At 36.2% G+C, this 16,913-nt stretch overlaps 1 protein-coding gene across 2 annotated transcripts; it reads left to right on the top strand.

Moving 5' to 3' along the window:
- The first annotated feature begins 14,069 nt into the window (after positions 1 to 14,069).
- Positions 14,070 to 15,595, top strand: LOC111776266 (NAC domain-containing protein 104-like). Of its 2 annotated transcripts, none has more exons than XM_023655675.1 (3): positions 14,070 to 14,265; positions 14,326 to 14,639; positions 15,295 to 15,595. In XM_023655675.1, the coding sequence occupies exons 1-3, from the start codon at positions 14,091 to 14,093 to the stop codon at positions 15,448 to 15,450; spliced, it is 645 nt and encodes a 214-aa protein (XP_023511443.1). In that variant the 5' UTR covers positions 14,070 to 14,090; the 3' UTR covers positions 15,451 to 15,595. The 2 variants fall into 2 exon arrangements, with proteins under 2 accessions (XP_023511443.1, XP_023511442.1); XM_023655674.1 differs by having other exon boundaries at positions 15,292 to 15,595.
- The last annotated feature ends 1,318 nt before the right edge of the window (positions 15,596 to 16,913 follow it).

Below are 16,913 nucleotides of genomic sequence, written 5' to 3'. Positions count from 1 at the left end.
AATATCTCCGTATATATAGTGTTTCAAAATAGAATGTTTCGAATATCTTCCTATTTTATATAAATAACTTATTTTTAATAATTTTATTATATTATTTAATTTTAAATAATTTTCAAATTAATTTTGATAAACAAGTATTTAATTATAATAATTTTACTTAATTTAAAATAAAATAAATTAAGAGAATATTATTAAATTTTTTATATAAATAAATTATTCTTGTTACTTAGTTTTGGCACTTCTTTTGGCCAAACTGCATACTCTAGTGCACCCCTCGAGGTAAGGTTCACAAGTCAACCACGACATTCTTCTTTGTGGCACCAACTCTTGTGGAAACGGAGTCTAAGTTGCTGCTAACTGACTTACTGGAAATAAATGTGCTTCAGGGCAAATATAAAAACTATTCAACTTTTCATAGTTGTGGGTGAGGTTGACGCTTACGATACTCTTTCTTCAAGATTGGTTAGGGACACTTACCAGACAAACTATGGACTTCCCTTGTGATGGTTGTGGGTGAGGCTGCCTCTTCCACACCTTTCTCCTATGGCTAGTGATACTCAACAGACAGACCATGGACTGGCTCGAGGGCACTCGCCCCAATCATAGCCACTTTAGCCTCAACTTGCATATTCTTTGAGTCACCCAAATTGGTGCATGTTGCGGGTGGGGATCCTCAGCCCAACCACATCATTTTCTCATAATGATCACATCCCTTAGCAGATCTTTCCTTTGTTGGCACTACACTTCAGCCAACTCTTGACTTGGCCATTTTCATGTGGCGATTGCTGCATTGACCTTCACTGGATTTTTACCATGGCTTCATTCTTCTTTGCCTTCATTTTCGGTCTGATGCTCTCTTTTTTAGTTGATACTGGTCTTGACAATTCTTGTGAAACCACCCATCTTAGGCATGAGGTAGTTGCTCAAGGAATACACTTGTGCTCGCTCCTTGGAGCACTTCTACGAGGTGAGCATGAAGGGAATGAACTCTTCATCCACGTAGCGGAAGTATTGAGAACCGTTTCAAAATTTATTAAGAATTCAAACAAAAGCAATAAATTCGAGTATAAGAACTCTACATTTGTAGAAACCCTAGCTTGCAAGACTTCTTGAAGTAATTCAACCATGCAAACGCTCTTCCACATTCCACAAGATCTTTCTTGCTAAGATCTTTCTTGCTATGACTCGAACACAAGGCCGAAGCTCCAAGGCTTGTGGTAGCCTCTTGAAAGAAAATCTCAAAGGAAATGGAGAAGAGAAAGAGTTTCGAGAATTCTCTGTAGATTAATTTATAGGGACTCTTGGAGAATCTTTGTACAAATAATATATTTGCATATTTAATATATTAGAATATAATACCTGGTACAAATCATATTTAGATATTATAAAATATTTTAATATATATTTAATTAATTTGAATCTCATTCAAATTTCAAATATATTTTTATTTAATGTATCAAATACATTAATTTATTTAATATTTAATTGTATCAGATACAATAAATATACTTTTTCTTTTTAATATATTTAATATATTAAATATTAATTTGAACCCTTCTCATTAATATATTTTTTCTCCATTTATATTTAACCTATTTAATACATTAAATATTAATTTGAAACTTTTAAATTAAATATATTATATTTATTTAATATATCTATTATATTAAATATTAATTTGACATTTCAAATTAAAATTATTTTCTCTTTGATATTTAATATATATCAATTTGAACACTTCAAATGAAGAAAGTTGAACCTTTTAGCATTACTATAACCTAACAAGGGACCTATAAATTATAAGCTCCAATTATACAAAATTAATTAATTAAACTTTTAGATTAATTAATTTTCATTCCTTAACTATAGGTCATCCCACTATAGACCTAGAGTTGCACTCTTATGCATGATATGACAAGTTATGTTCATTGATATAATCATTACAAGCAAGTTGATCTTTCACGAGTTGTTCATAATTACAGCTGGGTCAAAAGTTCGTTTTACCCCTATAATTACATCTTTCACTTAAGTACTATTGGTTCTCTGATGAACACTTTGTCTATGATCGAATCATAAACTAAGTCCCTCTTGGGCCAATGAAAGGGTGGGCCCCTTTTTCAAGTCTGGAAATCAATACTTAACAGAAGAACTCATCTCCTTTCCTTATTTGGAATGGAGCAAATTCCATGTCATGATATTATGTTCCAACTCCCTATTTGGTAAGTCCCCAAAATAGTAGGCATATTGAATCGGCTAAAGAGTCATTCTCACCATGTAAATTGAAGGACAAGCCCTCAAGTTTATAACTCACTCAGGATTAAGATCGAGTCGCATATGATCATCATGTGAAATATTAATCTTCTTAATTAACGGATTTATGACGAGAGATTAAATATTTCTTAGTCTAGTCTTATACAAACTCATTGTATAGGATACCCCCACTTACATGTCTCCAAATGAATGATTTGGATCAAATCATTTCTAACTATTACAAAGTGGGTCATATCAATAGTGTTACCAGGATAAGACACCGACACCTAACCTTATCCATATACTATAGACTCTTTAAGTTATTACTTGAACACGATCTTGTATGTCAACCACATACGGTTCAAGATTACATTAATAACCTTGAATTTTCATACCATGGATAACAATTAAATTACAAATAAAATAATATAAATTATTATTAAAAATTAAATAATTAATTACGAGGCTTTAAGGCATAAATCCCAACAGAGCAATCTATTATCTCCGGCTCTCCTCCACTTAACTCGCGTACCTCATTTGGAGCAATGTCATCCCCCTTAAGGACTTGTTTGGTGCTCAATCTGGCACTTGACCTGTACATGTCTCACTTGACCCCTGACTTCTTTTATTGGAGCCACTGATATTATTCCTTTAAAGTGAATGGTTCTTCTTAAGGCACCCCAACCTAGTATCCCTTCAAATTCTCTATTGCCTGAACCCTAAGTCCTTGACAAATGAGCTTATTTTATGCTTACTGACGGATAGAACTCCCCTTGTTGATGTGTCAACTACGACACTCTTGAGCTTGGGGGAGTCTTGACTTCAACTCACAAATGACTTGTCGACATCGACACTCTTGACGCACTTGTGATATCTTCATGCAACCCTCAAGCTCATTTCTCTCGCTATCTTGTCTGACTAGACACACAAACTGTGGCTCTGATACCAACTGTCACGATCATATATTTTCAACTGTGTGGCGTTGTAATCTTGATACGCTCACGATAAACTTGAAGAAAATTCAAGCCTCATATTCATTTTTTGCTTGCCTTTTTGACTTTATTAGACCTTAGGTGAGGTTCGTCTTCGTTAACAAAACACAACTAATGCGCAATCCAAGTTTGTTCGGCCACCTACGCTACCTGTGCATGCATGTTTAATCGTCTACGACTCTAGAGACTTGCCTATACACTAGGTCAAGACATCTAGCTCGACTTTACCTCTACTCTAGGCCAAGGTCTCTCGTAAGCAACATGACATCTCATCATCTTCTAGGTTCCCATCGAATGATCTAGGCATTGGTATACCATCCCATGTCTTGGGACAGCTGGGCCGTCATGGTTTGTTTGGACATATCAATCGGACTGACCCACGTGTTATTTATCTCATCGGGACATCCTGAACATCTATCCATCTGGGTTCTATCAAGGCATTAGACTTTCCTATGTCCATGTTAAATCATTTACGGAATCAGTTCCTGATAGCAAGTGCACAATTCAACCTCTGATACATGAGTTGTGGCGCAATGTCGGTATACTCCTGTCGTCTAACACTGCCCTTAAAATACCCATTTCAAAGAAAGATACCCGACACACTCGTTTCGTAGCGTTCGCTCACGTTGTGACACATGTATGTAACACAAGGTAGCTCCCTTAGGCCACAGGGACCGGGACGGGTGGAAAGTTGAACCATGCCTTCCCCTAAGGTACATTTTTTTTAGGTATTTTCAATTTTCCCGAAGAAGATATGATTTTGGGGAACGGTCATACAACTCCATGAAACATTTGTCTAGTGTCTAATCGACACCAAATTTGGTAAGCATTCATATTTCATATGGTCGGGCTTAACTTCAAACCTCCATACTTGAATTCCTCTAGAACCCCGATGGCCTACCTGACCCTTTATTAAGCGTATCTTTGTCTCTCTTGTCTACTCATTCCCTCCATCTTGCTTAGACCTTATCCTGGCTTTCATGCACACTTTAAATGGTGTGTTGGATGATGTAACATTCTCCTCAGCCACATCTTGGCACTTGTCTATCTCAGTCCTTGCTTGGCCAATTGGGTGTCACTTCCATATCACCACCTTACTTGTTTGCACATGAGGGTCACAACCTACTCTTTTCATGGTATAGTTGTAATATCGATCACCTAACATGAACTTAAAAGAGCCCGTATGCAAGCCGACTATCAACTTGGAGGAGTCGGGATCACTCGACATTCATGTGCAAGCAGCTTGGACAGCTTGAGCTCGACCATGGGCTAGGGGGCTGGAGACGTATCTACGTTTGATGCCTAGAGGGTTGGCAATCATGGGCTAGGGGGGCTGAAGCTTTGTCTAGGTTTGGAGTTTGGGCTAGTGGTTGAAATGGGTTGTTGGGCTTCATTCACATGAGCCTTTCTTTTCCAACAAGCACGACCACCATGTTTTGATGGTAGATTTATGGTATTTTGTGATTAGGATATGGTCACGATATTCCACTATCTCGATAAACTAATTCCTAGTTCTTTTTTAAAAAAGGATTTTCTTTATTACAAGAAAAAGAAAGGATCGGAACAAACTACTTAACTAGTCCATCAACTTATACGACTATCATTACTGCTTTTAGCTCGATTCTTTAGGGTCAGACCCGTCTTCTTCCCCAAAATAATAATAAAGAGAAGAAAAAAAGCATCATTTAATGGACCTAAGAAATTATTATGAAAGAACTTTACATATGATTTTGAAAGTTTTTGAATTTAGGTCATTAATTTCTCAAAAGGAAAAAATGGTAATCATTATTTAACAACTCATTTTAATAAGCATGGCATTAATGGAAGAAAAAAAAAAGAACTTTATAATTATTCAAACATATTATTGCATGAACAGCTTCACAAATGTCAAAGTTGTAGCAATTAATTAAGCCATTAGGTTATGTTTGATTTTAATCATTAGATATGAGACGAACAAAAATTGGACCAAATGATTCGAACTAAACTCGATTTGTTTGAAATTGAGGTACATAGTGATGTATTGTTTGGAAAGGACCAAACTAATCAAAGAAGTGTCGAATTGGTTAGATGGGGTAGAAAACAAGTCAGAGAAATGTTGAACGTGCAAGTTGGATCTTGCGTGAACTAGGTTAGATAGTGAACATGCGCAAGTCAGACGTGTAGTTGGGCATATGATTAGTGCGAGGGTTTCAACATTGGTAGGTTAGGAGCGTTTCTTGGGTTTAGGCCAAACGAGTATGGGCATTAAGATGCATGATGATGAGATGACTTAATAAGATGGTATTACATATTAAGATGATGTGCATGTATCATGACGATGAGTTTTCTAAGACTCAACCCTAATTGATGTTAATGATAATGAACATGCATGTTACCTATGGTAATGTGTGAATGAAGTACAAGATTGTGTCATAAAAATGATTTAAGGAAGAAAACTATAGAGAAATCATTCATTGGCATTCTTCGACCTCTTCCCAGTAGATAGGGAACTACTTGCACCTTTTTCTGTAGAGTGCCAATAATGGTCGATGACTATAAACATATGCAATCTCTATGGTAGCGGGAGTCTCAACTACCTGAAAAATTTAATGCGCATGTAAAAAACACACCTTTTAGATTGTGATTCAATCAATCTTTCATTTGCCCATCGGTCCAAGATAAATCACAATACATAATTTTTAAAAGGTGTTAGTTATCTCGGGTAGACTTTGTCGTATTATCCATAAACTTAAGAACCTCTATGCAACGTTATCTCATAGGTATACAACGAGACCTAACTAGCACTAACACGTGAAAATGTGACTTCACCTAGGATTAGACATACAACTCATTCAACGACTTACAATTATTCAAGACAACGTTTTCAAACTCAATTTCTAGCTTCTATAGCTAAATTGAAGGTTACTCGGAGATACTTATTGATGGTTCTTCGCTTAGTTCTTTGGAGTTGTTAAGAATATTTAGTACTAAATTATAGTTTACCAAGTATATCATATTTGATATTTTATTATAAGGCAAATATCTCTTAACATAAGTATCTTTTCGTTTATTGTTATTTCTATTTATTACTATTATCATATCGTTGTAATTTATTTGATTATAAATAGGGAACTTTCACACACCATTTAGATGTGATTAATTAAGCAAATATTCTCAGGGTATCAGAGCTTTTTCGGTTTAGCAATCCTGATCTTTTCTTTTCAATGACTTATGAAATCCTTTATTGTTCTTCTCCACCACCACTGCTGGCTTTGACGCCGGAGGGGCAGTCGCCATGGCTGCGATATGCGGAGCCGATTGATTACTCTTCAGCTCCACCCTTTTGACCTCCAAATCACCCTTCGCCATACTCTGTACATACAACCTCACCTTCTCCAACACAATCGGTTTCCCTTTAGCCAACATAGTCTCTCTCATTTTCTTCCCAATCAACCCTTCATCCTTCACAGAAACCCTAATCTTAGGATCCTCATCAGCGTTCTCTTCGAAAATATACGGAATCTTGATAAGCCCATCGACCTTTTGCAAAGATTTACCTTTGGAATTTGGACGCAGCACTGGCCTCTTCGTCAACCAAGTCGCCGCCACCCTTCTAGCCAAATTGGCTCCTTCGCCCACTGTGGCGACTCTTCCGGCTTCAACATTGTCTTTGTCCCTTGGTCTAGGAAGGGCTTCTTGGGTTAGACATATTCTCACTGGAGTCAAGGCAACATCGTCGCTGAGCGACGATCCCTCTTCATGAATTAAGACATATTCTCGCTGAAGCCAAGGCAGCATCGCCACTAAGCAACGATCTCTCTGCAGGTTTCGATGGCCAAGAAAGTGTTTCTCTACGCCTCTTCCGAACCAGGTTGTTGACATCTTCACAAAAAGTGTTTCTCGACCTCTCTTTGAATTTTTCAGATCCAAGCTTCACGATCATTCAAATCCGACGCTCAGTTTGCGGGGGGTGTTAAAGATATTTAGTACTAAATTATAGTTTACCATATATATCATATTTGATATTTTATTATAAGAAAAATATCTTTACCATAGGTATCTTTCCATTTATTATTATTTCCATTTATTACTATTTTCATATCCTTGAAATTTATTTGATTATAAATAGAGAACTTTCACACACCCTTTACGTGTGGTGGATTAAGCAAACATTCTCAGGAGTCAACGACGTTGATTCACAATCTACTGCCTTATCCATTAAGTATGAAAATTTAGAAATAGACAGACAAAATAAAATAAAATAAAAAAATAATCTGAAGTTCATTTTGGATAACTCTAAGTAGTCATCAATTCTAATTTCTAACCACTCANTTTTTTTTTTTTTTTTTTTTTTTTTTTTTTTTTTTTTTTTTTTTTTTTTTTTTTTTTTTTTTTTTTATTTGTTAAAAAATGAGCTCGTCCCTAACATTATATGAATTTGGAGTTGGAGTAGCCTTCGGTCGAAAAAAGGCTCTATAGCTTCTACTCCTAAGTTGGAGCAACAAACAACGAATTGAGCACGTCTTCTATCAGTAAATAAAGCATGTGGAAGTTGGTGATTGTCGAAATCATCATAACACCAACCTGAACTACCCAACCTAAACCATAAAGATTGGGTTGAGCCAGACTTTTTTCGATTTGGGTTAAGATGAATTTTTGAAAAACCAAAAATTCAAATTGGTTTGCAGATTGACATTTCGGGTTACAACTTAACTCAACCCTACCCTACAGTTAAGATTATTACGAAGATTAAGAATATTTTACCTTTGTAACTAATATTAGTGATGTGTTGTAACTAGTAAGGTTGAGTTTGATAAGATTTTAGTTATTAATTTAACATGTATTGTAAATTAAAAAAAGTACAACCTAAGAACCCAACCCAACACAACCTGAAAAGTAGAGGATTGGGTGTGGTTGAGTTGGGTTGGGTTGTGAGCTCCATTTGGGTTGCTCGAGTCACCGACTGAACCAACCCAAAATTTTAGGATAGTCCAAAAGATTTCTCCGGCCCAACCTTAGACAAAGCCTACGGGACCCTTCAATAAAAATTCTAAGCCTCGTAAAACAACAAAGAAACACATAAGATAGAACGACTTGAAAAATGATTACAAAGATTATGCTCCCGCCGAAGATGATAGATGATAACACCCCTTATTCGCTAGACCTTTCACCAATTAGTTTACTTACACCTAAAACAAAGCACGAGATACTACTATCTCGACTCGTTTTCTTGTTGATAGCTTCTGGTAGATGAAGTTAAGGCAAATTAGTAAGTTCTCCATAATGGCCACGTTTACAATAGATATTTATGTGTATTTAAAAAAGTGGATCTCATGAATGTGTTTTTAACTGAGACCCACCGTTCCCCTTTTTCGATAAATCTTGGTAGTACAATGGTATGATATTGTCCACTTTGAGCATAAACTCGCTTTGCTTGGGGCTTCCCCAAAAGGCCTCATCCCAATGGAGTTAGTATTCCTCACTTATAAATCCATGATCATTTCCTAAACAAAGTGCGCCTCCCCTTAATCGAGGCCTCATCCCAATGGAGTTAGTATTCCTCACTTATAAACCCATGATCACTTATAAACCCATGATCATCGAGGCCTCATCCCAATGAAGTTAGTATTCCTCACTTATAAACCCATGATCATTTCCTAAACAAAGTGCGCCTCCCCTTAATCGAGGCTCGACTCCTTTTGAGTCTTAGTTATTTTTTACTGCCTTCGAGGAGGCTTGACTCCTTTTTCTTTTGGAGTTCTACCAATCTATTGGTATGACTAAGTTTTAGGGCATGACTCTGATACCAGGTTGGTACGACTAAGTTTTAGGGCATGATGGCTCTGATACCATGTTAGACGAACACGACTCTCCACAATGGTATGATATTGTCCACTTTGAGCATAAACTCTCATGGCTTTGCTTTGGGCTTCCCCAAAAGGCCTCATCCAGGCCTCATCCCAATGGAGTTAGTATTCCTCACTTATAAACACATGATCATTCCCTAATTTAATCGATGTGGGACTTCCATCATCCAACAGGTAGCACTAGTCCAAAACTCTAAATTTATTAATTTTTAAGTATTCATGATTGAGAACGAAAGATTTTTGTCATGGAATTCATTGTAGAGTTATCAAAGATCGTGATAGGTTACAGTACAATTTGAACAGTTGTGGCTGGTCTCACAAGTTTGCACGTTTTATTTGAGGAAAGGCTATCGATCTTACGAAAAAGTTGGTGGAACTATATTTAAAGAGATAGATTTCAAAGAAAAAAGTCAATATATGGACGTAAAATCGAAATCATGATATGGAAACCCTAGTGGTGTCACTCGAAGCATGTGTGGAAAAAAACTAAGTAACGGTCGATATTTTTCAACATTATTGCGGGCAATGTTCAAATTTGATGATTTTGACAGGTATGATTGGCAACCAGCACCCAAAAATAGTTTCGCTCCAAGCGAATTTTTGGTTCGTTCAACGTCAGGGTACCATCAACGAGATTTTTGTTTGTGGTTTAGGGGAGTTTCGAAAAGTTATTTTCTCTTTCTAATATCTTATATCTCCATAGGAAACAGTATCGGTTCTTGAATTTTGAAGAAAAAGAGCCGATAGCACTATACATGTGAGCGTAAAACCAAAATCCTAATTTGGAAACCCTAGTAGGGCACTCGAAGCACGCAGTGGAAAAACCTAAGTAACCGTTGATATTTTTCAACATTATTGTGCGCAATGTTCAAATTTAATGATTTCAAAAATTATGATCGGCAACCAACACCCAAAAATGGTTTCGCACCCGACCAATTTTTGTTCGTTCAACATGGAGGTACCATCGACAGGGATTTTGTTCATAGTTTAGGTGAGGTTCAAAAAACTAATTTCTGTTTCTAATATCTTAATATTTCCGTAGGAAACAGTATCTAGACTTAAATTTCAAAGAAAAAGAGTCGATAGTATTTTATATGTTGGTGTAAAACCGAAACCCTAATTTGAAAACACTAGTTGGGCCACTCAAAAGCACGCAGTGAAAAAACTGAGTGACGGTCGATATTTTTCGACATTATTATAAAAAATGTTCAAATTTAATGATTTCCACAAGTATGATCGACAACCAGCACCCAAAAATTGTTTCGATCCTAACTAATTTTTCTGTTCTTTCAACGTCAGGTACCATTGGCGGGGAACCTAGCAATAACATTGACATGCTTCCTCTACGAAACTACTAACGATGGTAGCAAATGACGACATTACCCCTCCATAGACACCTACGACCAAGATCTTAGCCAATGAAATTAGCAACCACAAAAAAAAAGTAGACCTTTCCTTCTCAAGCGACAAACCCTAAGTCGTGAGAGGAGTCGAGCTCATTCAACTTTTATATCCAATCATTACAAAATCTTAACTTATTTATTACTCGGTTGAATTTTTCATTGAGACCCAAATAAACCGTTGTGATTATTTTAAAAAACGTCTTTTCTCTTCATAACTTTTCTCGAAATTTTCAATTACTTTTAACCTGAATCGACCCAAGTTTTGAAAAAGTCAAATTACTCCATAATACAAATCTAAAAACTCGACAACTTCATTGCGAACGAACTAAAATATAGAAATTAAAGGGAACGGAATTTACGTTAGAGGAGAAGAAAAAAGAGAGACAATCGAACGTTAGATTAAGCTTAATTATCGTATTAAAGAAGGAAAAAGGGAAAGTGAAATGATAATCTCAGTTACGTCAATGTCAAACTCATCCCATTAAAGGGAAAAAGAAAGTAAAAATTAGTAATGTAATTATTATTATTATTATTATTATTATTTTTGACTTGGAGAAGTCATAAGCAAAGTACCACATCACTCTCCTTCACTCATACGTTACATTAATTTATTAATAAATTTCCAAATTAATTATTTATAATAATAATAATAATAATTAACCTCAGTTACTTAGAATGTTTTTTTTTTCTTTTTTGAGTGGGACCCACGTGGTGGCATGCCGGCTAATCAGTTGGGAAGTCCGCAATCCTAAGAAACAGTTGATTGTGTTTTGTGGTTTTTCATGTGGGAGAATCTATGCGTTTTTTTTTTTTTATCACATTGGTTCGAGATAGGAACGAAACATTCTTTATGAATGTGTAGAAATCTCTTCTTAATCGATACATTTAAAATCGCGAGGCTGACGATCGTATGTAATGAGTTAAAGCGAATAATATTCACTAGCAGTAGCCTTGAGCTGTTACAAAGGGTATTAGAGTCAGACACTGCGTGATGAGCCAGCAAGGACGCTGGGACTACAAGGGAGGTGGATTGTGAGATCCCACATTGGTCGGAGATGAGGACGAAACATTTCTTATAAACGTGTAGAATCTTTTCTTAATAAATGCGTTTTAAAATTGTGAGGTTGAAAATGATACGTAATGAGTCAAAACGAATAATATGCACTAGTAGTGGTCTTAAGCTGTTACAAAGGGTATTAGAGTCGGACACTGCTTGATGAGCTAGCAAGGACGCTGGGACTACAAGGGGGGTGGATTGTGAGATCCCACATTGGTTGGATATGAGGACGAAACATTTCTTATAAACGTGTTTTAAAATCGTGAGGCTGACGATGATACGTAATGAGTCAAAGCGAACAATATGCATTAATAGTGGTCTTGGACTGTTACAAAGGGTATCAGAGGATAAGCCAGCAATGATGTTGGAACCATAAGGGGGTGTGAGATCCCACGTTGGTTGGAGGAGAAATGAAGCATTCCTTATAAGGGTGTAGAAACTTCTTCCTGATAGACGCGTTTTAAAATCATAAGGATGATGGCAATATCTACTAGGAGTGGCCTCGGACTGTTACAGTTCTAGTCTCCTACTTAAATTCTCATTTTCATGAAGCTTCTCATTAATTTTTACAAAAATTAGTGCGAGACAAGACATGAATTCAGTTGGAGTTAGAGACAAGAACGGTACAACGACGTCTCCATAGGCATAACAAAAGGCTTGGGCTTTGACGTTCCGTGTAAATGGAAGGTATATGTAGAGATTGAATTGACATGAGTGGTAAAAAAAAAAAAAAAAAAAAAAAATTATATATTTATATATTATATAGTTTGAAAAGAAAAAGGAATAATTGTTGATGGTAATTATGAATGGGTATATATGCACACTTGACACTCCAAAGAAGTGGGCCCACTGACTTCTGAATTTGGTCCACGACCAAACCCATTGTCGTGCGTGACACGTGGATCACAGCAGGTGGAGCTGATATAAGCATGAAGTGTGATGATGCCTCAAAGTCTCCCATTTTCACACTATTTTATTTATTTCTCTCCATTTTTAAAACAAAATAAATTAAATATTTCACTTCCCTATTTTTCTATTTATTATCAATCCAATTTTTTAAAATATATATATATATAGCTCATAATTTTAGTAAGTACCAAGGGACAAGAATTCATGTCGCTTTATATAGAGCAGACTCCAGTATTCTCGTACATCTAGGCAACGTGATTATAGAGTTTCTATGATTATACGAGACCCTAAGCCCACCGCTAGCAAATATTGTCTTCTTTGATTTTTTCCTTGGATTTCCCCTCAAGATTTTAAAACACGTATGCTAGTAAGAGATTTCTACACTCTTATAAATAATGTTTCATTCCCCTCTAAACCCCTTTAGGGTCCAGCGTCCTCGTTAGCACCCGTTCTCTTTTCTAATCGATGTGGGATCTCACAATCCACCCTCTTCAGGGCCCAGTATCCATGTTGGCACACCGTCCGATGTCCACTTAAAACTTTGAGGAGAAACCCATAAGGAAAAGCTATTACAAATTAGGCCGTAAAAAAAGAAGTGCATGTTGTTGATATAGATGGTCTCGGTTCATTTACGTATCAGAGTAAAAAGGAAAGGAAAAGAAAGAGGGGGAAGAAATAGATGTGTGGGGGATAGTGGGGAGTAATGATATGGTTTATGTAATGAGACAAAGAGGCGCAGGCCAGGCGGTGACAGAAGCAGTGGAAACAAATAGTTGACTCTCTTTTCTCATTATTTCCCCCTCCCTCCCTCTTCAACAAGTCTCACTTCCTCCCTCTCTTCTTCCATAACAAACATAAACAAACCACATTATTAAGGGAAAATCATGGGATGGGACACCACACTTGTCCATTGTTCGATATACGAGATAGNTGTTTTTTTTTTTTTTTTTACCTATTGTAGCGATTTCATTGAATAATTCTTTCTTCGTTAATTCAACACGTTTCAAACGGGTTCTGAAATTGTTATAAAGATCATTTTTTAATTATCCGTCCCCTACCCACGAACCGAACCGAATATTTTGATTTGGGTTTGGATTGAATTTTTATAAAATTGAAAATTTGGGTCCGTTCATGGGTTGACTGACCAAACAAACCCGAAAAACAGGGCTACAACCCAACTCATGCCCTATTTTAAAAATCATTATAAAGTTCCAGAATAAATGACATTTGTAACTAATGTTAATGATGTGTTGTGACTAGTCAATGTTTAATATTTAAAGTAAGAAATTATGTTTTTTTAACAACCTGTCAATCCAACTCGAAAACTGAGGATTGAGTTAGGTTGTGAACCAACCGAACCAAACTTTTACTCAAACTCGATCTAAAATCTTCGATTTCTTCAAAAAACGGTCTTAACCCAATTGAATCCAACCCGTGTACGGTCGAATTTAATAATTATTTTTAAGTTGTGAGGTGTGATTATAAGTTATTTGGTGATGAAATTGATTACCCAACTTGAGTCGCACGTCACCTTCTCATTCTCTTTCTCCTCCTCTCCATACTATAAATAAAACATCATTCCTCTTACCATTTTACTATTCTCTTCTTCTCTTCTTCTTCCAAATTAACCTCCATGGCGGCAGCCGATCATTCCCACAACTTCAACCTCCCGCCGGGCTTCCGATTCCATCCGACCGACGAAGAACTCGTCGTCCATTTCCTCCACCGTAAGGCGGCCTTGCTCCCGTGCCACCCCGACGTCATTCCCGATCTCGATCTCTTCCCCTACGATCCGTGGGAGCTCGAAGGTAAGACCAAGTTGTTGGTGAATTGGTTTGTTTATTGGTTGCTGATTGTATGTGTTTTAGGGAAGGCGTTGGGAGAGGGAAACCGGTGGTATTTTTATAGTAGAAAGATTGATGCTCGAGTTACTGATAATGGCTATTGGAATCCATTGGGGAGAGATGATCCTGTCCTCTCTACTGCCACCTCCCAAGTTGTTGGAATGAAGAAGTATTTTCTTTTTCACGCCGCCGCCACCGCCACCGCCTCCGCCGCCGCCGATCCAATCAAAACTAATTGGATAATGCACGAGTATCGTCTTCCCGATGCTGCCTCTTCCTCTTCCTCTTCCTCGTCCTCCTCTACTAGATCGTCCAGACGCCGAGGACGGCCGAAAAGAGTACGCCACCATCCATCCCCCTTCAACCCAAGTTTTAATTTTTTTTTTCTAATATTTAATTCAACCCAACCCGTTATTTTTTTATTTTTTTTTAATAATATCAAACTACCCTTATATGGGTCCCATATCTATTGGACACTGGGTCTCGAACGGGTGAAATTTTGTGATCCCAGATCAATTGGGGAGGAGAACGAAATACCCTTCTTTAAGATCCCACGTCTCAAATAAGAAGTCCAAACATGACAATATTTGCTAACGGTTTTAAAATAATGTTTATTTCAGTAATTAAACTTATTAGCACTCTATCTTTTTTAATCGGTTTGGATTGAGTTGAATTTTGGAAGAAAAAAATATATAGTTTGGCCAATCAAAAAATAAGATTAAGAATATATAAATATTTTTTATTTAAATTTTTTTAAATTTTAGTTATTAATATAATAAATATGTTTTTTATTTTAAATAATAATAATAAAAAAAACCAGCAACGGTTGTAAACTTATTAAGGTTGTTCAATCACGAACTGAATCAAACTTCAGATTGGTCTACAAAGATTGTCCTAACCCAATTCAACCCAACTCGGGAATTAATAATTTAAAATAATTTAAAATTTTAATTTTGTTAATTATTTAATTAATTATATTTTTTTAATTAGCAGGATTACAGCAAATGGGTGTTGTGCAGAGTTTACGAAAGAGATGAAGAGAAGGAAGAAGAGGAAGAAGAAGATGGGGCTGAGCTGTCGTGTTTGGATGAAGTTTTTTTATCCTTAGAGGATCTCGACGAAATCAGCTTACCCACTCGCATCCAATAATGCGTCCCAAACACGCGCTTCCCACGTGCTCTCTTCTACTTATTATTATTACATCCCACTACCCCCATCTCTCCCTAAATTACCAACCAACCCCTCCTCTTTTATTTTTTCCCACTTCCCCCCCCCCTTTATGTCACTTTTATTAATTACTCCTAAAAAGAAATATCCTTTTCCAAAATTCTTTTTTAATTATTAGATTTTCCTTTTTTCCTTTTTTAATTATTATTATTCTTATATTTATGTAAGCAATCTTACTTTTTAAATGTATACTTTATTTCGGATTATTACTCGCTGGTGTGAATAATTTATCGATATTGTAACAATCGAGGTCCACCGCTAGTAGATATTGTTCTCTTTGGGCTTTCCTTTACGGGTTTCTCCTCAAGGCTTTAAAACGTGTCTGCCAGGAGAAGATTTACACACCTTTATAAATGGTGTTTTGTTCTCTTCCCCGGCTAATGTGGGACATCGCAGATATATTCATAAAATTAAAATTTTGATATTGAGATCATTATCGTTGTTTCAGGAGGTAGAGATGCTTAAATGTTAACTTTGTTCGGGTTAATCAGGTCTGTATTTTATATTTGATATTCGTTCTCGTGTAAATTAATGAAGTCTCTCGATATAATCATTCTGATTTAACGCTAATATGTGAAAATTCAAATATAGAAATGGTAGAAAGTCAAAAAGTAGCTAAAAAATGAAGCAAAGTAAAATAAATTTAAAAAATAAATTCAAACTCAAGCAACAAACAACAAACATGACCAAATCTAACTAATTAAAAGTAACACAAAATAAATAAATAAATAAACCCAACAAACAACAAAAACCTAATTCGATCCTAAAAAGATTATGAAATGTCGAGTCATAGGAAACATTCGAATTTAGAATTAATTTTTAAGAATATATATAAAAAAAAAGATTCGGATTAGTACGGGAAGTACAGATTTTGTACTCCATGGCCTCGATATCCCGTTGTGACATGACTATATCTTGAATGGTTTTTAAGAGTAGCATTGTGTCTACCGGCCAACGCGAGTCCTTTCAGTAGGTCAACGTAAAATAGTTTTCAACCGTTCAAGATAAATTAGTAACGTGATAATGTTGCAGTAGATGTTAGATGTAGCGGGTATTCAATATAAATTCTAAATTGTGGTCTGAATCTTGAACGTGAGACGTTACGGTTAACCGAGGATGGAAAAGAGAAAGGAGAGAAGGGGGAGTGGAGCCCAGAAAGCACTGTAAGGTGCGAACCAAAAAATGATGACACCATTTTTATCTTCTCTCCTAGCCTTTTAGCTTCTTGGCTGCTTACAAAAGCATTGCGTCATCCATGACGACAGCAATATCCCTTGTTTTTTCTTTTTTTTTTTTTTCTAAAAAAGACACAATTTCACATCAAGTATCATATAAACGGATTGATTTCACTTTCATCCAACACATCTCCTCGAACAAGGTACGCT

This window comes from Cucurbita pepo, chromosome LG15 (assembly GCF_002806865.2).
Source record: "Cucurbita pepo subsp. pepo cultivar mu-cu-16 chromosome LG15, ASM280686v2, whole genome shotgun sequence".
Classification (NCBI taxonomy): Eukaryota; Viridiplantae; Streptophyta; class Magnoliopsida; order Cucurbitales; family Cucurbitaceae; genus Cucurbita; species Cucurbita pepo.
The sequence above is the reverse complement of the archived record's forward strand: the minus strand, read 5'-3'. Positions and strand labels throughout refer to the sequence as shown.

What these genes read in the sequence shown, in the direction of transcription:
- LOC111776266 (XM_023655674.1), top strand. Translation starts at nt 14,091, where the DNA reads ATGGCGGCAGCCGATCATTCCCACAACTTCAACCTCCCGCCGGGCTTC. An exon ending in CGATCCGTGGGAGCTCGAAG is followed by an intron (nt 14,266 to 14,325) that starts GTAAGACCAAGT and finishes TATGTGTTTTAG; the next exon opens with GGAAGGCGTTGGGAGAGGGA. An exon ending in GCCGAGGACGGCCGAAAAGA is followed by an intron (nt 14,640 to 15,291) that starts GTACGCCACCAT and finishes TTTTTTAATTAG; the next exon opens with CAGGATTACAGCAAATGGGT.